Source organism: Cervus elaphus, chromosome 6 (assembly GCF_910594005.1).
Source record: "Cervus elaphus chromosome 6, mCerEla1.1, whole genome shotgun sequence".
In the NCBI taxonomy this organism is placed as follows: domain Eukaryota; kingdom Metazoa; phylum Chordata; class Mammalia; order Artiodactyla; family Cervidae; genus Cervus; species Cervus elaphus.
The window spans coordinates 26,337,832-26,361,096 of record NC_057820.1 but is presented as its reverse complement, the minus strand read 5'-3'; the positions used below and the strand labels follow the sequence as shown (position 1 = coordinate 26,361,096).

Below are 23,265 nucleotides of genomic sequence, written 5' to 3'. Positions count from 1 at the left end.
CTACAAAATTTCTACATGTGACATGGCTTATAAAAAAAATTAGAAATTGGCCTAAATATCTAACAATAGAGAACTGAGTAAAGATATAGGAAATATTTCCATGTAATAAAATGCTCTTCAGCCATAAAAAATTATTTTTAAACATTTAAAAATATCCCTCAGTAAGAGAAGCAGTTATAGAATAGTAATTAGTGAGATCTGAGTGTTTTTCTTCTGCATGTGTTTGTGATAAATATAAAAATAACCACATAGATAAATAGTTTTTAAAAAGATGGGTAGGTAAGTAGATAGAGTTGCCCACATGGTTAGAATTTTTCCTTAATTATCCTAATTTTCACTTTCTAATTTTTCTACTTGACTATTCTGTTTGTTGAAACAAGAAAAAAGGAGCAGCTCAAATTTAAAAACAAAACAAAACACAATTTGGATACCAAATTTCTATATATTTTTCTGCCTTTAATCCTATTACCTGGCTCCTCCTTTCACACTTAGAACAAACCAGAAACAGTCATTTAAGACTTCTCAAGCACAGGAATTGTATATTTCCCAGCTCTGAAATCCTGTTATTTAACACAGAGCACAAGGGATATTCAACAAATGTTGATAGATGAGTGATCTTAGATTAATCTATGAACATGCAAAACAAACATTAAGTTCAAAGATCCCAATGTCAATGTCCAGTGGAAAATTTTATCCTTTTTTATTATAAAACAGGTTTAAATCATTTTTAAAATCCCACATATGGGCTTTCTTCATGGGCAGAATCAGAGGCATTAATTCTTCAGTTAATCTATTCTGATGATGGAAATTGAAAAAAAAACAAAACTAAATCTCACAGAGATTTAACATCTGCAAACTAAGGATGGCAATCTCTTCATCTTAGGAGTATTATAAAATGTAAATTAACATAAGAAAAGATACACACATGGCTTGGCAGATAGTGTACAACTTTTAGTCTTCTTGAGCTCCTTCCCTTATCACTTTATAATTTAATACAACATTCTTTATTCCCACACGACAGAGGGAGTCCTGATTCCATGGAAATCCTGCCAGAGTCTCCGAACACTCTGGCAGGCTGTGCCCAGGCTGTCTTCTGCTAAGGCTCACCCCACATGCTGGCATCCGCTGGCAAAGAAATTCCACTGGAGAGAGCCCCTGGGAGGACCCCTTGGGTTAGACATTCTCAGGCCAATCAGACACCAAGTTCAAGGCTCTGGGATGAGGTACACAGTTCCTCCTACTCCCATGCAATAATCTTCATCAGCTTGTGGTCCTGAACCAAATCGAGCTTGATTTTGAAGAGCAATTTACTTGGTCTGCATAGTTTTTTAAAACTGAATCATGATGGTTCATATCAAGCCTGGATTTTTCTGATTCTATTTAAAAAGTGGAAGGTCTGGCAATACAGATCTGAAACACCTTCATAGCAACAACTAGCTGGAACCTAGCAGCACGTGACCTCTTTAAATGCCGCAGACTCCACCAGGCTTGCTGAGCTCATTGATTTTAACTTCCTAGACCCTGACAGGAATCTGAGTGTGTGATCCATATGGAGAGACTCAGAAATCAGAGAAGTGCTCACAAAAGCATCTACTCAATATTGAAGGCTGCTTCAAAGAGAAAGGATGCTCCTGTTTCATCCATAATTCAACAGATATTTATTAAATATTTTGGGTTTGGCACTGATTCAAGACACTGAATGTTCAAAGATAACAGATACCATCACTACCTTCAAGGAACTCATATTCTCATAAGGAAGATAGACACACAAATCTATAAAATATAATGTGATAAGCAAAACAGAGGTAGCATGGGAATAACACAGGGTGGAGAATCAACTTGCATCCCAGCAAAAACTTCACAGAGAAGGTGGGAATTACAGTGACTTTTTAATAAGTAATAAATGCTTTTTTTAACATCAATAACTTCTAGAAAACAAATACTGAGTTATCAAGATAACATGATTATATTATATTGTTTCAGCAGTTGACAATATTTATGTGGTAATGATAAAGTAAATCCTGAGGGAGGTGAAAGTCACTCAGTCATGTCCAACTCTTGCAACCCCATGGACTATACAGTCCATGGAATTCTCCAGGCCAGAATACTGGAGTGGGTAGTATTTCCCTTCTCCAGGGGACCCAGGGATTGAACTCAGGTCTCCAGCATTTCAGGTGGATTCCTTACCAGCTGAACCACAAGGGAAGCCCAAGAATACTGGAGTAGGTAGCCTATCCCTTCTCCAGCAGATCTTCCCAACCCAGGAATCGAACCATGGTCTCCTGCATTGCAGGTAGATTCTTTATCAACTGGGCTATCAAATGTGTCATAGAATCAAGACCAATAATTAGCCAACATAGACCATGTAGAGTAACTAGTTGTGATTAATCATTATCTATGCAATGCTCATCATTAAGTGTTTTGAGTATTATCCTTATAGTAACTATACTGGAATGAGAAGAGAAACTCAACAAGGCTAAACTTGACAAGTCAAGAAATAGTATTACAAATGGTTTAGCAATACAGAGGTAAATATAGAAGAAGCACCTTAAAGAGTCAAAAGTGGTTGATTCTAGCAAGGTGAACAGCCAGAAAGGCAGGAACAAAGATCTCTTATTCAATATTATGATCTTTTTAGCATTATTTGATTTTTTAAAAATCTGTGTACATGTATTACTTTATTTTAAAAAATTAATTTTTAAGAAAAAGACCAAAAAATTTGTAACTAACCAGGGCATTCTCAATTAAAGAGCCAACTTACAAAAAGGCATGGCATGAATAATACAACTTGTCCAGTTCTTTGGAGGGTGGGTGGGGATTGTGATGGAAGAAAAGATTGGAGGGCCGTAGGTCACGAATGGCTAAGAGCCATGTTAATTACTTTGGATCTGCTTCCCTGGTGGCTCAGACAGTAAAAAAAAAATCTGCCTGCAATGAGGGACACCCAGATTCCATCCCTGGGTCAGGAAGATCCCCTGGAGAAGGAAACAGCAACCCATTCCAGTATTCTTGCCTGGAAAATCCCATGGGCAGAGGAGCCTGAAGGGCTACAGTCCAAGAAGTCGCAGAGTTGGACACGACTGAGCAGCTAACACTTTCACTTTCATGTAGTTAAAATGGGGTCATTGAAAAGTTTCAAGTGAGAACCATTGTGATCATCTTTTTTTTCACTTTGACAAGGTTCCTTTAATACCAGTATAGGTGATTCACACATACCTAAATGAACATGGTGGCAACATAACCATATGGAGAAGAAATGAACATGAGAGATATTCACAAAGTGAAATATAAACAAAAAAAGACTTGGTGACTAATAAGCTAGAGTAGAATGTAGGATAAAAGGAGTCTAGGATGACTCCAGAGTTTGTGACTAGAGTGACTGGCTGGATTGTGGTACCAACCACAGGTGTAAGTATACAAGAAAACAAACAGGTTGAGGATTGCTATAGACTGTTTTGTTGAAACCTAATCTCTAATGTGATGTGACTAGGTCATGAGGGTGGAGCCCTCATGTTTGGGATCAGACCTTATGAAAGACACCTCACAGAGCTCCCTTGCCATGTGAGGACACGGTAGAAAGATGGCTGTCTATGAACCAGGAAACAGGCTCTCTCCAGACACTGAATCTGCTAGAGATCTTCATTTGGGACTTAGCAGCCTCCAGAACTGTGAAAAATAAATGTTTGTTGTTTACAAGCCACCAAGTCTATGTTATTTTATTATAGCAGCCCAAACTGAATAAAATAGGCATGGAAAAAATTTCAGTTTTAGACATTCTGAATCTGACAAGACTGTGTCTCATTTACAAATAGTAGATTGATATTAGATCTGGAACCTTGGAGTGAAGTCAAAGCTACAGTTTCTAAATTTTGGAGTCATGAAAAATAAACTGGTATTTAACACCATTGATATGGATCTGTTAGAAAGAACTATGTGAAAAGAAAAAAAGCTGATTAAGCATACAATCCTGAAAAAAAAAAAAAAAAACTATCATAGAGGAGCAGAAAGAGAAGAGCCCTCAAGGGATCAAGAAGGAACAGCCACAGAAGAGAAGTTTTCTAGAAGAATTTGATCAACTGTATATGGTGACCCAGCAGTAAAGAACCACCTGCAGTGCAGGAGACTTTGGTTGGATCCCTGGGTCAGGAAGATTCCCTAGAGGAGGAAATGGTGACCCACTCCAATATTCTTGCCTTGAAAATCCCATGGACAGAGGAGCCTGGCAGGCTATAGTCCCTAGGGTTGCAAAGAGTTGGACATGACTGAGCAAAAGCAGGGATAAGGACTGATGGAGAATTAAAAATAAAAACTGAAATATATGCATTAGATTTGAAAACTAAAAAGCACTAACAATATCTTGCTAGATAAACAGAAATGGCATAAACATGTGCAAATGACTGTAGATTACTCTTCAAAGATTAGAAAGGGAAGGGTACCATTAGTCAATATGTACAGAAAAGAGTTATTTTGCTTTCATCTTTATTATGAAAGATAATTGACAGGAAGCTGCCAAAGGTACAGGGGAGAGGCAAAGGATGAATTAATAACAGAGGCAGAGAGTTTGGAAAGTTTAACCCAAAAGGCAGGGCCACTGCAATTGCAAGGTAGTCCTTTTGCAGTCAAAGTTAGCAGTTCTGGCAGGTATAACTGTATTTCAAGTGAATGAAAAGTCCTCGGTGAATAAAAGCTTAAAGATATCTTATATTCCATATATCTTACCGCATTGATCAAAGAAACACACGTTCTAGTTAAAATGAGTGGGAAATGTCTAATGGGTTTCTCCACTTTCACGCTACCAGCATCTGGGGGCTGGATAATTCTTTGTTTCAGGATGCTATGCACTGCATTATGACTGGCAGTATAGCTGGCTTTTGTCCACAAGATGCTAGTGTCACCCCATCCCTTCCTCCATCCAGCCCTAAGATGTCACAATCAAAACTCTCTCCAGACCTTGTCAAATGTTTCCTTGGGTGAGAAATTACATTGGTTGAGAACCACTGAAATTCTCTTCAAACCATTTTAATTTCATTTTTATCCAAAACACAGCTTTCATTTTTTAAATATATTCCTTTAATCTAAGTCAACGGCATAGCTTCAAAGGCTCAAATTTTGACTTAAAAAATTTCTTAGGGAAAATGCCATTATCTTATGGAAAGATCACCAGACACAGTCATTAATTCACCACTTGACCTTGAGTTAATTAACACACTATCCTGACCTTTTTCCTCATGAAAAAGTACAATCAAAGGCTCTTGCCTATCCCATGATCTAGTTCACAAAAAGCAAGTGAAATAATTTAGCAAAAGAATGTTTAAAAGAAGACACATTATTAAAATTATCAGAGAACCTATGGATTGTATTTTAGAGAAAATGAAAGAAAGTATGATACTAGATGTGGAAAACATAAAATTTTCATTCAAGAGTCACAAATTATATTAATTTTCAGAATTAGTAAGAACCTCAGAGGTATTCAAATCTCCTACCACCCAACTCTCATGGCTAAGTTGCCTCAGTCATGTCTGACTCTTCTGCAACCATATGGACTGTAGCCTGCCAGGCTTCTCTGTCCATGAGAGAGGTAGGCAATACTCCAGGCAGGATACTGGAGTGGGTTGCCATGGCCTCCTCTCTGGGATCGTCCCGATCCAGGGATTGAACCCGTGTCTCTTATGTCTCCTGCATTGGCAGATGGGTTCCCACTAGCTCCACCTGGAAAGCCCCCAACCAACTCTCAGCTTCTCTATAAAACATCCCCTGAGAGAGAGTTTATTAAGCCCACCTTTAAAATTTTGGTACAGAGACTTCACTTTCTTCTAAGGCATCCCATTTCAATGAGATCATTCATCCATTCTTTCGATCACAGTCATTCATTCAAAATAAATATTAAGCATCTATTTCTAAACCTCTACAAATGCTTCTTTATGTTGAACTAGTTTTTTCCTTCCCATAATTTTACTCTGCTAATTGGAATCACATAGAATAAGTCTAAACTCTCTTTCTCATGACAGATCCTCATATGTTTGAAGTCAGAAATCAAGCTTTCCTAAAAGAATTTCTCTTCCTCAGGCTAAACATCCTGGTGACGTCAATCATATTTTACCTGAAATCACAAGACTTCTCATAAACCTTACATGCTCCTTAAATACAAGGTTAAAATAAAGCACTATTTTACATGGTTTGGCAAAGACAGAATGGGGCTCTCAACCACCACATTGAAGACGCCATATGCAGCCCCATAGCATATCAGCCCTTTAAAATTATTCCATTAATTTCAGGGGTTTTATGCTGCTTAGAATAAAAAGAAATTCCTAAATTTCTTATACTGCTGGAAGGCAGCATATTGATGGATTTTTTGTTACGTTGTTTTGTTTTTTGTTTGTTTGTTTCAATTTTCACCTAAACTTGTTTGCACTTGTCCCTTTTAAATGTTATTGCATTAAATTTTAGATGTCATCCAAATATTTCACAATCTCTTTGCTTTCTTATTCTTTCATTCAATCTATTATCCACGTCTCCCTGCTGCACATGACCTGTAGAATTCTCAGGTGCATTCAAGCAATAAAAACAAAATAACACACAAAAAAGTTAAATTAGCTGCATTTACTAAGTGATTGGATATTGAGTGTGTATTTCTGAGGTTGGTTTTTAAATGGCGAATCTACTCATAAAGACAAAAAGGAAAAGAAACCTAATTCTACTTTAGTGAGTCAAAGCTCCATTTACTTTTCTGCACTTTGAGATTCTCAAATTAAAAGTTATGGAATGTATTAACAGTACTATCCCCGTCAGCCAGCATAGAGAATGAAGTCATTGGGAACAATACAAGCATTCAAAGAGACATAGTTTGACAAGGAGCATGACCTGTCGTCTCAAAGTTACCGCTAATGCTGAGGTAAGTCATACACCAGCTGGGTCAACTATTTAAAAAGATCAAATGTGACCAAGTCAAACAGTCATATACGTTGAATTTGCCTCATCCCTGAGCTGAACTTTCCATTTTTAGACCCAAATGCATTTTATAGTTTTAAAATAAATATATTTTATCACAAAATGTCCATATGTCCATATTCTGATAACTTAGGACATCTATTTGTGCCTACTAAATCCTGTGATTTCCTGTGATATCATGTCAATCTTATTTTAGGATTCAAATCACACTCCATGTCCCATTAGGCAATCCAACTGTAAATCAACAGAGAATATATCAATTTACAAATACAAGCAGAAGTCAGAAGAATATTTCATAGTCAAATTCCCAAAAGTTCATTTATACTAGAGGGATTAATAAGAAAAGGATATGTTTGCAGTCAAATGGAACTGTATTTGAATCCTGAATGTACCTTTTAATTTACCAACTTTGTGATATGATTAAGTTACTCAGCATTGAACTACAGGGTGTCCATCTACAAACTGAGGCCCATAATACATGACTTACAAGGTAACAATTTAGCTAGATGCTTAAAGAAACTGGAAAAAGTAGTAAATTATGATTATTAACCTTGGCAATACCTGTCACAATATAGGACTCAACAGAACGGCAGCTATGAGACCAAAAGCAAAAAAATTCTTATTACTCTAGTAAAATATAGATTCTCATTCTCGTTAATGGATAGTGACATTTCTACATTTACGGTGTGATTTGCCTTAGTGTATTAAGTATTCCTATGAAACAAACTACAAAAGATAAATAAATGTACATATACCTTATTACACTTCTAAAGTGCAAGATGAAATGTGTTCAGTGAGAAAAACCTGTATGTTGGTCTTTTCACGTGCTGGTTTTTCTCCAGTGTTTTTAAAAAAATAATTAACATGAATGCACTTCAACCAATTAATAGAAATACATCATCTCCTGCATTTATGTTTCCTTGTATTTTCAGTACAGTCTGTCTGTGACTCAGCATGGTGTTTATGTCAGATGGGTGCTACTAATTCAGTTGGTTTGTTAAATAAGTCAATGATACAAATATAACAGATAAATTCAGATCTTAGATGATACTATTTAGCAATCAAATGTATTATATATCTAATTTTTAATTTCTGGAAAATAAAATTGATAAAGTTTTTTTTCCATTTATTTTTATTAGTTGGAGGCTAATTACTTTACAATATTGTAGTGAGTGGGTTTTGTCATACATTGACATGAATCAGCCATGGATTTACATGTATTCCCCATCCCAATCCCCCCTCCCACATCCCTCTCCATCCCATCCCTCTGGGTCTTCCCAGTGCACCAGGCCTGAGCACGTGTTTCATGCATCCAACCTGGGCTGGTGATCTGTTTCACCCTAGATAATATACATGTTTCGATGCTGTTCTCTAGAAACATCCCACCCTCGCCTTCTCCCACAGAGTCCAAAAGTCTGTTCTGTACATCTGTGTCTCTTTTTCTGTTTTGCATATAGGGTTATTGTTTCAATTTTAAAACTTTAAAATCAATGTTAGTATGTAAGCATCTGGGAAATTTCCCCAATGTATCTCTATTGTCAAAAAGAAAAACAGAATCCTAAGTATGCATACTATACACAAAAAGTATTTTTTGCATCCAAAAAGAGGACATATCTAAAATGGATTTGAAAAAAATATTCAGGGGTAGAAATCCTTTTTACCATTGAGCTTGTGGGTGGCTGAGTAAAAGACTGTGAAATAGATTTAAGTTTGACATTGATGTTCTCCTCCATCTTTTGGTGACTCCTTTCCTATTCTTTTCATTGTTGTCTTTTCCCCTTCTATAAACCAGTATCCTCCTATTGCTTTAACATTTCCCCTAATAGAACATAATTTCTTCATAGATTTCCCTTTCTAAATGCATTTGCTTTCAAAGCATACCTTCAAAGAAAGAAATTATTTAATTCAACAAAATACTCTAGAATCAAGTGCCTCAACTGGGTCTTCTGGGGAGCCTGAGATACAAATTAAGGGGTTATCACTTTGTTGGGGATGTACAAGCTCTGAGCCGTGAGAATGAGAAAAAAGGAAAGGAAGCTGAGAAGGAGACAATGCAATGTCACGAGTGTACCCATCACTCTGGGTGCAGCTCCAGAGTGAGTCACAAAGACAGAAATGAGTGACACGCTCACTCATCCACGGTCTGTGTAAAAAGTCAGTAAAGGAACTGCATCTTGAAGTAGCCCAACAGAAGAAAGAATGCAGGAGGAATTTCTCTACCCCAGTCACTTCCATCATCCATTTCCCACTGAATGAAATTTACCCCACTGGATGCTGCCTGCTCCTTTCTCTGGCCCCTTGGTGAGTGAAAGGCTGGAATTCCTGCCCTGGGACATGGCCTTGTATCTAAGTCCCAAAAGAGGGGCAAGCTGGTATGAGTAGAGAGTGGATCAAGGGACAAGGGAGGTAGTTGAAGTGCCCTTAAGAAATGCCTTACTTTGTGTCCCATATAGTGGAGTATTTGGTGGCATCAGAACATCTCAGAGGGAGCCTTATTCTAGGACAAGGAGAGATTTTTCTAATATCTCTCAAATCACACACACCAGAAGGACTATCTATTCTTATAAAACTGAAAGACAGGTTCCAGATTTTCAGTGCCAGGAGAGGAGGCCTAGAAAAGGGTAGAGAAAAAAAAAATGAGTCTTCACAAATAGTTTATGTCCATTCAAAATAAGGAAATTAGAATACAAACTCCTTCCTAATTCAACACAAAATTTTATTCAAAGTGGTAGAAACAATATCTCAGTGTTTAAGAAGGACTTAGAATGATGGATAGTGTATATTTAACTCATAAAAGAACCCCACAATAATATTTTTAAAGCTCAGAAAGGGAAGCAATGTAACAACCTGTCATATATAAACTAACTCATATATCTGAAAGCTGTCAACACAATAATGCCTTTGCCAGTAAATCAACCTTCTATTTTGGCCATTGACCATTATTAAATCTATGACAACAATGACTAAATTGAAAAAGAACCCTATAGTAACCTAGAGCTAGTTTCTTAGAAATCATCAGTTGTCAAAACTTGACTTTTTGAATCCTATTCCTTTATGATAAGGCCAGGCAAGACAGTCAAACATTGTAGCACTTTAAATGAAAAGCTCTGGGCTCACTGAATTTCCATAATAGTTCAATGAGAGGAAGCAAAAGGAACCAAGGAAAAAGAAAAATTTGTTATCAAGGAGGATTATCCGAGTGCAAAGTGAGGAGGAATAGCAAAGTTGGCCTCTCAATCAGCGATAACACAGCCTCTGACCCATGAGGAAACAGTCATCAAACTTTAATAATGGTAAAGAAAAGAAAACCCTATGTTTTAGAGTAGATATGGTTTTAAAGTAGATGCTCACCCAACCTGAAAACACCCCAGAATTTAGGCCCTTAAAATAAGTTATGGTAAGTTAACCCAACTTAACATTAACCCATTATTATCTTTATTGATCAAACCATTTGCAGAGATCAGAAATATCAATCAATATCAGACAGTATATTTATAAGTGTCAGGGCTTCCCTAGTGGCTCAGATGGTAAAGAAACTGCCTACAATGCAGGAGTCCTGGGTTTGATCCCTGGATCAAGAAGATCCCTTGGAGGAGAGAATGGATACCTACTCCAGTAGTCTTGCCTGGAGAATTCCATAGACTAAGGAGACTGGTAGACAACAGTCCATGTTGTCACAAAGAACTGGACACAACTGAGTGACTAACGGTAAATAACTATAAAGAAAATAAATTCTAACAGAATTCCAAAAAGAGGCAAGGTGTTGAGCTGAAGAAATCACTGGGAAAAGTTTCACAAAAGAAGTTGGAAACGAAACTGAACCAAAGGTAATGACATAGAAAGGAGCTGAGTATGCTCTAGGGGACAATGCATAAAGATGCCCAATTGGAGTGAAGAATTATACACAGAACTATTAAGAAACAAGGGCCTTCTTGATGTGTAGGGTGTGACTGTGAAATAATTCAATTGATTTTCTTGTGTGACCTATGAAAATAAGACTCATTAAGAAATAGTCACACCACATATTTCTAATTGAAACTTTGCAACCTCTGTTCACCACATCCTGAATAAAGCATCTGACTAATCTAGAAAACCACTCAAGAAGTTATTTAATAGAGGTGGATGCTGTTGGGTAGAAATCGGTAAGAATGAACAGAGTGCATTTTGTTTGTTATGCTTCTGTCAAGGCCAATGAAAAGTGTATTCATTTCCTCTGGCATCTAAGTCACATTTTTGTCCTTCTTGCCCTCTCTTACAGGGTAATTTTCATTTATTTAAAAGTGAGTAGAGAATCTTCTCATGGAAGTTTCCTATCACAGGATGGCAATTTTAGAAATGTGTCTCCTGAAATAATAACATTTGAAATTTTAGTCAACAGAATTTATCAATTACAGTTATGTCAGGGTTTTTTCCCCATCACAATAGGATCCCAGGTGATAATTATTATCCCAACAGATGGTAAAATATAGAGCGTAGAGTCTTTAAGGCCAAACTGAGCCTACGGCATGGGATTGATACCATATCCCAGGATATACTCTCATCACATCATATGAGGGGTACATGATACTGTATGCGCATTGTCGGTTGTGTTAACCTTGATAATTCCAGTTGTGGAAAGACATGGTTACTGAATACAGTTTGGGGCAGGGAGAGTGGGGAAACAAGTGATTTTCTTTTTCAAATTCTTTACCGTTGGCCCCCAAGGTCTCCAAATGTCCTGCCTCTTCTCCTCTAAGGGAAGTCAGTCGGCAGTGTCTTAGTTTGAAACTCTATCTATCAACCTCCAAAGTATCCCCAAAGTGAAGTAGCATCATAGTAACATCCATCATTCAGAGAGACATAAGAACCCTCGGTGGTCATTTGGTCCAACTCCTACCTCTCCTGGGAATCTCCTCTATACAACGTTCCTAAAAGCCACCCAAACCACAGACATATCCAGGCTCGTGAAGCTCACCACATCCCAAGGCAGCTGATGCTATTTTTTTCAAAGTCCTATTGGGAGAAATTTTCCTAAATTAAGGTGAGAGTATCTACTATGTACAGGAATCCTCTATTCTACTGGGAACATAGCTGTGAACAAATCAGATAAAAACCCCTGACATCATGAGTGGCATTTACATTCTAATGGAACTGTTGAAAACATGGTTATAATGAGACAGATTTCTGCTTCATTTTTTTCCTTTCCACGCTTCCAGTGGTGAATATGATAGCAATTTCCTTTGATCAAAGTACAAACACACTCCCATAGGCTTAATGAAGACAATGATTCTATTTTTCTTTTTAGACACACCTATGAAATAACTTAAAAGTTATCTACATATTCATAAAGTTAAGAATATTAATAAATTTTGAGCATTTTTTAGCCAACTATTCTGCTAAAATCTTTTCCTGCATTATCCTATTTTATCCTCAATACACTCCCATGTCTCTAGATGATAAATACTACCATCATTATTGTCATTCTGTAGATAAGAAAATGCAGCACAGATAGACTAAGTAACTTTCTCAATGTTATAAGACAATTATTATGGAACAACTTAATATTTATGCAGGGCTCTTGGCTCTTTGAAATCTGAGGAAGCTATTTTGTCAAAAGAAAACTTTTCTAAAACAACCAGGTTATTTTCCACTTGTCTGACATTTAGAAATGAATTTTGACATTGCATCATGATTCATCCTTCAAAAATGACAGTTTATCCTTTTTATACAAGGTAATTATTTGCATAACTCCCAGTAAATGAGACAACCTCATTTTGATAAGATTAAAAGTATCAAAATTATCTTGTAAATATTTTATTTTCTCTGCTAGTGGAGAATGACTTTTTATCTGATTCACCTTAAGATGCTGGGTTTGGGGGGTCAATGTCAGGCAAGTGCTGGAAAGTTTTTCATTGCACAAAACTAGGATCAAAATTGGCAGTTGAAGAAGAATCCACTGAGACTTTTTATTTTTAGAAAGCAGATAAGCATTTTGCAGCACCATTTCTTACATTTGTCCCTTCCTATCAAAACCAGCCAAAATAGAACTCTTTTTGAGAATTCATATCTATTGCCTATTTCATAATTAGTGGGAGGAGGAATTTGAGAAATAAAGGCAGGGGAAAGTTTTCCCACCAGTTGATAGGTGTTGATTATATTTTAGAAATACCCAGAATCAAAATATCTATAATTTTTAAAATTAATAATTTCATCTATGTTTTCCAATTATCCATTATAACAGCCCGTGTTAATCTAGAACTAACTATATTGCAGGCACAGCTTAAGTGCTTTATGCAGTAATTCACTCAGTCCACATAAGAGTCTCAGTTCTGTTGCTATCAGCTTTTACAGATGAAGAAACTGATGTCAAGAGGGTTTAAGAGATTTTTCCAAGATGAAGGAGTTGTTAAACCACAGTGCCAGGGGAGTCATACCTAGATGGTCCGGCTCAGAATCCATACTTTTGCCCATAGCATCACATTGACTCAGGATATGCTCTTCCTACTTCTTCTCAGTAATAGGCCTATGGATGCAATCAGGGGGAATCTAAAGCGAGATCACCCCCCTCCATCTGCACTAAGGAGTGTTTCCCAAGTGTCACAGTGCTGCAAGCATTCCAGGAAAGAGCAGGAGTCACCCCACAGGTTCAGACTTGTTGAAGGACAGGATCAGACTAGGATGGTCAAGTGATTCTAGGCACAGACCAAAGGAAAACACCTGGCCTGACCAATGCCAACTGTTCACTACCAGCTGGAATGGCCTGGGCCTGGGATATGAGTGGGCAGGTTTCCTGGCTGGGAGGAAGAGCCAAGAGTCCAAGAACCTGAGGCGTAGACCAAGCCAAGGATGCCACAGATGTGTGGGTAGACAGCAGGGAAAGCAAAGATGGTAGGAAAATAAACTTAAATGCTTTTTAAATAAGAAGAACTGAGTTCCTCTTAAATACAGTGATACATATTGCACTTTAGTGTTCTATCCTCTGCTGTCTTTCTCATTCACCCACAAATATTTATCTACTGTGATCCAGGCATTCTCACTTCATCCTCATTGTTCAGGCTCATAAAGCCAGAACAAGTTATTTAATGCCTCCATGCCTCATATCCTTCAACATAAATGGGAATCATCATTATGTCTAGCTTGTGTGTTCAAGGGATAGTGTTATGTGGATGAAACCAGATATTACACCCTTAGAATAGTGCCCAACATGCATACTACATAATTGCTCTGCTATTATTTTTGGTGTAAAGATCAGTGAGGTAATGGTATTAATATGAAATCACTTTATCAATTGTGAAGTTCTCCAGAGTGTATTATGTTGAGATTTCATATCCAAGGTTAAGCAGATATCTGAGTACATAGCAATGTCCTGTGTCAATCAGTCTAGGAGATTGAACTAGTCAAATGCCAGAAATCTAATAGGAAGCTGGTCATGAACAAGTCAAGTCTTGCTAGGTCAGTTCAGTCATCTCTGACTCTTTGTGACCCTCTGGATTATAGCCCACCAGTCTCCTCTGTCCATGGGATTCTCCAGGCAAGAATACAGGAGTGGGTTGCCATTCCCTTCTCCAGGGAATCTTCCTAAGCCAGGGGTTGAACCAGTGTCTCTTACATCTCCCGCATTGACAAGCGGGTTCTTCACCACTAGCACCACCTGGGAACCCCCAAGTCAAGTCTGGGTCTCCTCAAATGGCCTCATTCGGCTCTGATGATAATTCCCTGTCCTTGCTACTAGGCTGTCTGCATTAGAGGAAGAAATAAGCCTTCCTCTCCTACTCTGGACAGGCCTGAGCCATCGGCTCACAATACTAACATATAATCATTAAGGAAGCCAGACAGTGGATAGTTATGAAATACTTCAACATAACATTAGATAAGTCAGAGAATCCCTCAATACTAACAAGTCAGACTGCATTCAGCCTCCGCAGCAAATCTATCTCAACTTCTATGGGAACCATCAAAGGTTTTCATACATTTAACACTAAGCAGAAACCCATAAATAACCAAGTTGTTACTCCCAGCTAATGAAACACACATGTGTTAGGAAAAGTTCTAATCATATAGGAGAGCAAGTCACCTCACACCTCACAAAATCCAAAGGGCATTTTCTTTAATGAACCAATGGAGAATGCCCTGGGTCCAGTGCATTTCCCTCCCTGCTTTAAACACCTGCTCTAAAAGCCTATATTTTGACTGATGAGATCTGCCCTTGAACCAAACCTGTGAGAGACAAGTAGCAGTTGTGAACCTAAAACAGAAGTAAACATACTATTTGCCAAATAAAGTCCCTTTGTGAAGGCATCTCTAGCACCACCAGAGGCAAGTTCCAAGTAAGAAGAGATGAAGAAATGTGTCCTTCTACATCATCTCTGAGCTGTGAGCATGTTTTGGCAATAAGAAACAGCTGTTTTCTTTACTGAACCTACTCTTCCCTTCATACCTGGGCACTGTCATCAACAGCCACTTGCACTCATTCATTCATTCATTCAATTAACTAGCACGTTTTCAGGTCCTACTATGTGCCATGCACTTTTTATATGTCTCAAAGATAAGGCTAAATTAATGAATAAATCCATGATTTTGCAGAGCTGTTGTTTAGTCACAAAGTCATGTCCGATTCCCTTGGGACCCCATGGCCCACAGCCCACCAGGTTCCTCTGTCCATGGGCTTTCCCAGGCAAGAATACAGGAGCGAGTTGCCATCTCCTTCTCCAGGGGATATTTTTGACTCAGGAATTGAACCTGCATCTCTTGCACTGTAGGCAGATTCTTTACCGCTGACCCACTGGGGAAGCTCTTTGCAAAGAGAATGCTATATTAGTAACTCATCCTGTTATACAACCAATTGGGGCACTTGGAAATAAGAAGCCTGGACACAAACACTGTCATACTTTCTGTCACTGTTTTGGAATCAATGATTCTGGTCTAAAGGTCAGGTAAATACTATACTGTGTGTGCTCAATTGCTTCAGTCATGTCCAACTCTTTGCAATGACTAATGACTATAGCCCACCCAGCTCCCCTGTCCATGGGATTCTCCAGGCAAGAATACTGGAGTGGGTTGCCATGCCCTCCTCGAGGGGATCTTCCACACCCAGGGATTGAACCAGCATTTCCTGCGGCTCTTGTGTTGCGGTGGATTCTTTACCACTGAGCCACGGGGAAAGCCCAAATACTATACTACATATCCTTTAAAAACAAACATAAAGAATGAATAAAAGTACTTCTTGGCTATTTGACTTGGTGTTGCTGATCATCAATGTAGGTTATTGCCTAACTGATACTAATTAAGATGAAATACCCCATCTCTCTCCAGCCATCTAAAAAATCTACTTTAAAAAAAAATAGCAAGTAGAGATTCATGTGAGCTACCAAAATTCCTTTTTTAAGATACAAATATGCCTGAGCAAGTTAGCAATCATTAGCAACACAAAGTACAGCCATTTTAATCAGATTGCTTTCCTCTTAAATTTTATTTTGGGAGACTCTTGACCAACTAGAATATGGATTCTTTATGGATCCAAGGGTTTGTCTACAAATTTGGAAGTGTATCAGGATTATGGCTTAAGTCTAAACTGCCTGCAGCTCAGATTCTGGCTAATCTATTTGGACCGCCCTGGGAAGACACTAATTCTAACAGCGTGCTATGCCCCATCGTTCAGTCAAGTCTGACTCTCTGGGATCCCATGGACTGTATGTAGCCCAGCCAGGCTCCTCTGTCCGTGGAATTTTCCAGGCAAGAATACTGGAGTGGGTTGCCATTTCCTATTCCAGGGGATCTTCCCAGCCCAGGAGTTGAACCTGTGTCTCTTGAGTGTCCTGCACTAGCAGGCAGATTCCTTACCACTGTGCCAAAGCTGATAATCATGGTTTAGATGGATGACTCAGGCTTCAGTTTGGTACCTGTTTCACTGACTCACCCCTAACTTCGGCTCCCAGTAGTATTCATGCCTGTGTCGTGACATGAGCTGACTACTATTAGTATGTGTGTTAGTCACTTAGTTACGTCCAGCTCTTTGAGACCCCATGGACTGCAGCCCGCCAGGCTCCTCTGTCCATGAGGATTCTCCAGGCAAGAATACTGGAGTGGGTTGCCATTTCCTTTTCCAGGGGATCGTCCCGACTCAGGGATTGAACCCCCGTCTCCTGCATTGCAGGCAGATTCTTTACCATCTGAGCTACAGGGAGGGTGAGAAAAAACAAGAGGAGGCTTTCCCACTGGACTCACCACAGATGTCAAGAGCACATGGAACTGGGGTGAGCAGTCTCAGCAGAGATGGAGCAATGCCAGGGGTGTGGACAGACACGGGTACCCTCTTTCCTGGGCACCTTTGACTTTAGCACAGATATCTGCAGGCCAAGCTTTGGCGGAGCCACTTTCAATGGGCACAACAAAGCCTGTCTGCAATACTGGGGTCTTTCTTGCAGAATTATTTGGGAGTTTCCACACAATAACTGAGAATGCAACAATAGCAAAATCTGATTTGTAACACTAGTTAATATGCAAGTGTGGCCTATGAAACCTGGAATTTTTGAAAAGAAAAAAAAAAACAAAAAAAAAACTCCCAAGGCTTTTCTAAGCCAAAAAGCATAACTGAAGAGGCAAATCCTAAAATCCTCACTGTGGGCCTTCAGCTACTTCCTTTCTATAATGAGAATTTTACTTGCTGCCACTTACCTGCTTTACAACTTGAAAGTCAGATATTACATCATGAATACATTCATATCGTCAAGAAGAAAAAAACAACTTACATATATTAATGGTGTAGATGTTTATAAGGAGCAGAACATATTTTTGACCTTAAAACCCATTCATTGTGTTTTATAAAGCATTTTTTCCCTTTTTCACTGGTTAGGATTTTAGCTTTAGTTTGTTATAGCCATGGGTGAGAAGGAGAAATTTATAAGGAATCCAGCTTCTTCAAAATTTAAAAAACACTTTAAACAAAGTTCTTGCCCTTTTACCATATTTATCAAAGAAAGGAGCATGTATGATTCTTTTTGTAAAGATAAAGTTTATAGGAAACAAAGGTCCATTACAAGTAAATGGAAATTAAATGTTATTGTAGAAAGATTTTCTTTTAAATTCCTAGGAGAAATGTTGGTTAAAGATCAGGAGAGTGTTGGAACATCCCTGGTGGTCCAGTGGCTAAGATTTTACACTCCCAGTGCAGGAGGCCCAGGTTTGATCCCTAGTCAGAGAACTAGATCCCACATGCCTCAACTAAGAAGCGTCCACATGCCACAACTAAAGATCCTACATGTCTAACAAAGATCAAAGATCCCAAGTGCTACAGCTAAGACCCAGTGCAGCCAAATAAATAAATATTTTTTTTAAAAGATCAGCAAAGTGTCAAGTGGATAAGGACCTTAGTCTCATCTAAAGCAACCCCTTTACTTTACAGAATGAGAAAAACAATGCCCAGAAAATTGTAATTTACAGACATCTCAGGGTCATGGAATGGCAGAGCTGGAACTCTGCTCAAGTCTGTTCACTGCCAGCTCTCAAGGCACTTTTGCTGTGAGACACACACACACACACACACACACCCTAGAACATCACACAAGCCATTGCTCACATTCTTTTCAAGAAGTAAATAAAATAACATGTGACTTAAATTAGGAATGAGACTTAAAAATTAAGTATGTGTGAGAGAAATAGGGCCACTTAATGGAAACACTGAGGTCAACAAATTACATCCTTTGGCATTTTTCAAGGAGTGGAGCCTCTTAGGGAATCTAGAGACTGAATTCAACTCGCTAAGCCAAACATTCAACAAGGCAGTTGCACATTTAGCTTACCCTCAGTTACAACAGCACTGGATTAGAGCTCTGTTTGGTTTTGCTTTTTCATTTCTGCCTTTTGACAAGTTTTAAGGAAAAAAAAAAAAAACACCATGTGATAGTTAATGGGGAAGAATGCCCATCAGCCTGGAACACTCATTTCTACTATGGCCATTTCTGCTGGCACACCATCCGAGTCTTGTCCCGAATCAGCTCTTGCCTGGATTATATCTACGAGACAATCACGTACTTTGGCCTCCTCTCCTCTCACACTGCACCCCACTGCCAGGCTTGTCTCCTTAAATCATTGTTTGCATTATATCACTCTGTACTCAAGACCTCTGATGGTCTATGTTTAACTGTTTATTGACTCATCAAAATATTTTAATCTGGCTTCTTTTGGCTCTTCATAATCTATCTGCCTCTCATCAATTCTACTGTCTGGCAGGCAGACTGCCTGTCTCTCCAGGAAATAAATCTCATTCCCATCACCAACCCTTTGGTAAGTACTTTTCCCCGTTCTCCTGCCCTTCTCTCCACTATTTCAAATCATGTGTGTGTGTGTATGTCTGTGTGTGCATGCACACTAAGTCATGTCCAACTCTTTGCATCCCCATGGACTGTAGCCCACCAGGCTCCTCTGTCCATGGGATTTTCCAGGCAAGAATACTGGGGCAGGTTGCCATTTCCTTCTCCAGGGGATCCTGCCAACCCAAGTATCAAACCTGTGTCTCTTGGGTCTCCTGCATTGGCAGGTGGATCCTTTACTAGCTGAGCCATAAGGAAGCCCTCCCTCTCTCTTAACTGTTTCAAACCCAGCCAAGCTCCAATCCAACCCCCTCAAGTCCTCCATGCAGCCTCCCCACTATTCCAGTCCTCCCTATTGAGTTCTCTTTTCTCTGGCTTCATGACATTTTCTCCTATTGCTTCATATCTGTTAGTCCTGCATTCCTAAATTTAACACATACCTTTTAGGTCAAGAATGATGTTTTAAGACTCTCTTGAGCCCTCTTCCCACCCCCATTCTCATATGCTCTAGCATCTTGCTCACTGTAGCAGATTCTCAATAAACACTTTGACAGTAGGACACAGCAGATAAAACAGAGGAAGAGAATGCCAGTTTCACCCAAGTGATGCTGGTAAAAGCAGAGTACTGTCTCTAGCCCTATCTCTCAGGCTCACTGCCCTTCTTCAGGCTCCACATCACTCCATCTCTAAATTGTTTCTGACTTCTCCCTCTGCAGGCTCTGTAAATCAATTCTTTCTCTCTAACCATGGTCTAAGTCTGATCTACTTCCAACCAAGGCCATGACACCTTTTAGGCACCAATCTTACTCCAAGAACACAGCCAAATGGAAGTTTTCATTTAGACCCCACCTCTTTTCCTCCATAAGAGAAAGCCCAGCCCTTTCCAGGCTGGAAGATAAGTGTCCTCATCACATAGACACTTCAGCTGTCACACTGGTGCCCCAAGTCCAGATGTCCCTCCTCCTCGTCCCAGGCAGGACTATAGAATATTGCCAGCTGCCCATCCCTCTGCCAGCACCCCTCACCTCCAACGATCAAGATGCAGAGGAGACACATTGAAGGAGTAGGATCTTCCCACCTGGGTATGTTCCTGCTACTTCCCCATACTGGAGGGCGAGGGGATCCTCGCGTCCAGCTGTATAAAGTCACCAGCATCCGAAGTTGCAGCTCTCTCTGCCAGCCCTGACTCCTAAGGAGGCGAGGAGAGCCTCCAGGGATTCCCAGGCACCCTGCCCCTCCTTCCACTAGCCACTCTTCCCTCCTAGCAGGTGACCACACCCAGTGGTCCCTAACCTACCCACTCAGGTTTCACCTTCGAGGTGAAGAAAAGTCTTCTCTCTGCAATTTCTCCTTAAAATAGGAAATCATATATTCCAAGTGGAACACCTGTGTGTTTCATCAGTAGTACTAGCCCTCAGTGAAATACCCCATCTCCCTCTCCTTTGCTTCCCTGTCAGCAACAGAAGACCCAGAAGATCTCAAAAGTTGAGTCTTTTTTTTTTTTTTCCCTTCTCCTGTTCCCCTTAACTTGGCCAGCAAGAAGGCAATGTAATCATTCTTCTCCGGGCCCACTTTAGCTCTCTCTGCCTCCCAGGTCCTCCCACTCCTACCTCTAGTACCCGCCCAGGGCGCACACACAGGCACATAGCTCTCCACCAGGCTCCACACTCCCCAAGGCCTGCATCGCCAGCCAAGGAGTTCCTTTTCCTCCTCCTCCCCGGGATGTCTCCTCGGTCTAGTCCCCCGCCCCCACTTTAGTGGGTTTCACTGCCACCTCTCCTCGCTCGCGGGCACCTGCGCCCCTGCCCTCCGCTCGGCGCCCGCCAGCAGGATCCCTGCCGCCCTCGGGCCGCCCCCTGGGCCCAGGGCCGCTGCAGCAGGTGCAGCCCCAGGTGCCCGATTGCCAGATCCTCGAGCTACCCAACATCGCGCACGTTCCTCGACCCGCCCCTGCCAGCCCCAGGGCTCCCTCGGAGTCCAAACACCAGCGCGGAAGATTCGCCCTCCTTGCGACTCCACCCGAGACTCTCCTCCCGGGTCTCCAGTGCCGAGTGCGGCCACTTACCCAGGGCGAGCGCCGGGAGTAGGGGCAGTGGGCCGGCGCCGCTGCCCGGGGCGGCCCGGGCCATCAACTGCGCTGCGGGGCCGGGCAGCCCCCAGACGAGCCTCCCGCCTCCTCCTGCGCCCTCTTCTCGAGCCGCGGGCGCCCGACCGGGTGCCTGGAAACGAATGCCCGGAGCCAGCAGGAAGCGAAACTACTCCCCAGGCTGGCACCCGGGCTACCACCGGGCGGGCAAACACCCAGGGCAGGCGGCCGGGAGGTTCGGCGAGTGTCGCCGGGAGGAGGGAGCCTTCTATTTATCCTCGCTTCCGTGGCACACACCCCACCGACCGGGCGCAGGACTTCGCGGCGGTGACCTCCACGCCGTTCCCACCCAAGTTACCCCACACCCACACCCACGCTCCGGGACACTTTCGGGCTGCCCTGGGGCCGGCTCACCCACTCCCCCTACTGGGTCGCACCTGGCGGTTCATTTCCCTCCCCCGGGGAAGTCGAGGAGGTGGGGAGGGAACCGAGAGAGGGCACCTGGAGAGATCCGAGATGTGGGGCCTGCGGGCGGCCCCGGGGGAGGCCGGCTCTAAACGCTTGGAGCCCACGGGGCGAGAATGAGAGCCCCGGACCGCTCTGGAATTCCAGCTTCTCTTATTTCAGCCTATTGTTGGCGTCTTGGACGGACAGGAGCCAACACTCGCTGTGGTTAACCTCAGGCATCTGCCAATTTACAAAGCTTCTCTTTTCCGTATATAATTAGTTGAATATCTGGGAGTTTGGCCTCACCAGGAGCTACTTTAAGAATGTCACATATTTTTTTTTATATCTCCATTTACTCATCTATTCGTTGCATTTTCATTTATTTATTTAATTCATGAACTCTCCTGGATCCCTGGGTCTGGACGATCCCTTGGAGAAGGAAATGGCAACCCACTCAGGTATTCTTGCCTGGGAAATCCCGTGGACAGAGGAAACTGGCAGGCTCCATGAACTGTAGTTATGGGAGTTGCAAAAGAGTCCAACACAACTTAGTGGCTGAACAACAACAAAATGGATCTGTTAGAATAAGGAGAAAGCCTCCGCCTTGCCAAGCACTATCTCTATCTCAACACCCCTATTCTTGAAAGAGAGGTGGGATTTGATGGTTCAGCATCCAGCATCCTCTGGAACACGAAGACACCCTCATAGCTTTCAAAGACAAAAGCAGCGTTCGGTTTTACCTTACATGATTAATACGTTCGTCTCCAAAATAACTAAAGGGTACGGCAGTTTTCATACTGATCTATGCTCCTCCTGTAAGATCAATATGTGTAATCACGCCCCTTCAATACAGAAGTTTATTTCTATAGCATCCAAAAGTCGAATAAACATTCATTTACATAAAAAATGCAGTTCAGATGTCTTCCCCTTCCTCCCCACTGTTTAAATTAAATAAATTATTATGTGCTTTTCTTCCACAAGTGACATTTCATTTCAAAACCAATTCACGTTGCTTTAGTATAGCAGGCAACCAATATATCCAGAGGAATAAAAATCAGTTGTTCATTTCCAGAATCCCATTCTAGCCCCCACACGACAGCTCATAAAGCATCTTTGGGAGGACAGGCATGCGGTTCAGAAAATTGAAGGTTGTGAGACAGACAGTTACTGCACCCCAGATCAAAAGGGCAAGAGCGCAGGAAGCTTGGGGTTCACATCATGTCCCTTCTTTCTGTCTCCATCCTTCCCTTTTCCTATCTAATATTCTGTCCTTCCCTCTGGATCAGGGCCCTAGATTAAGGCATCTTTCAGTCCGAGATGGCACTTTAGCCAACAATTGTCATGGTATCCTCAACTGAACCTTACTGTTTTATTTTCCTTCTCCATAGATACTAATAAAAAATAAAACAAACCTAAGCAAAAAATACCAAATGTTTGTCGACTGTTGAAAAGTGACGAGACTTGGCATAGATGGTCACCATTCATGCCATTCAGATG

The 23,265-nt window shown here is 40.9% G+C and overlaps 1 protein-coding gene across 2 annotated transcripts in view; it reads right to left on the bottom strand.

Annotated features, from left to right (window-relative positions):
* BTC (betacellulin) overlaps positions 1–21,665 on the bottom strand; it is a 49,181-nt gene extending 27,516 nt beyond the window's left edge. Inside the window, exon 1 of one of the 2 annotated variants that reach the window (XM_043906474.1) lies at positions 21,301–21,665. In XM_043906474.1, coding sequence (XP_043762409.1) covers positions 21,301–21,364 — 64 coding nt within the window. In that variant the 5' untranslated portion in view covers positions 21,365–21,665. The remainder of the gene's footprint in view (positions 1–21,300) is intronic. The other variant, XM_043906473.1, reaches the window with a different exon arrangement.
* Between the last annotated feature and the right edge of the window lie 1,600 nt (positions 21,666–23,265).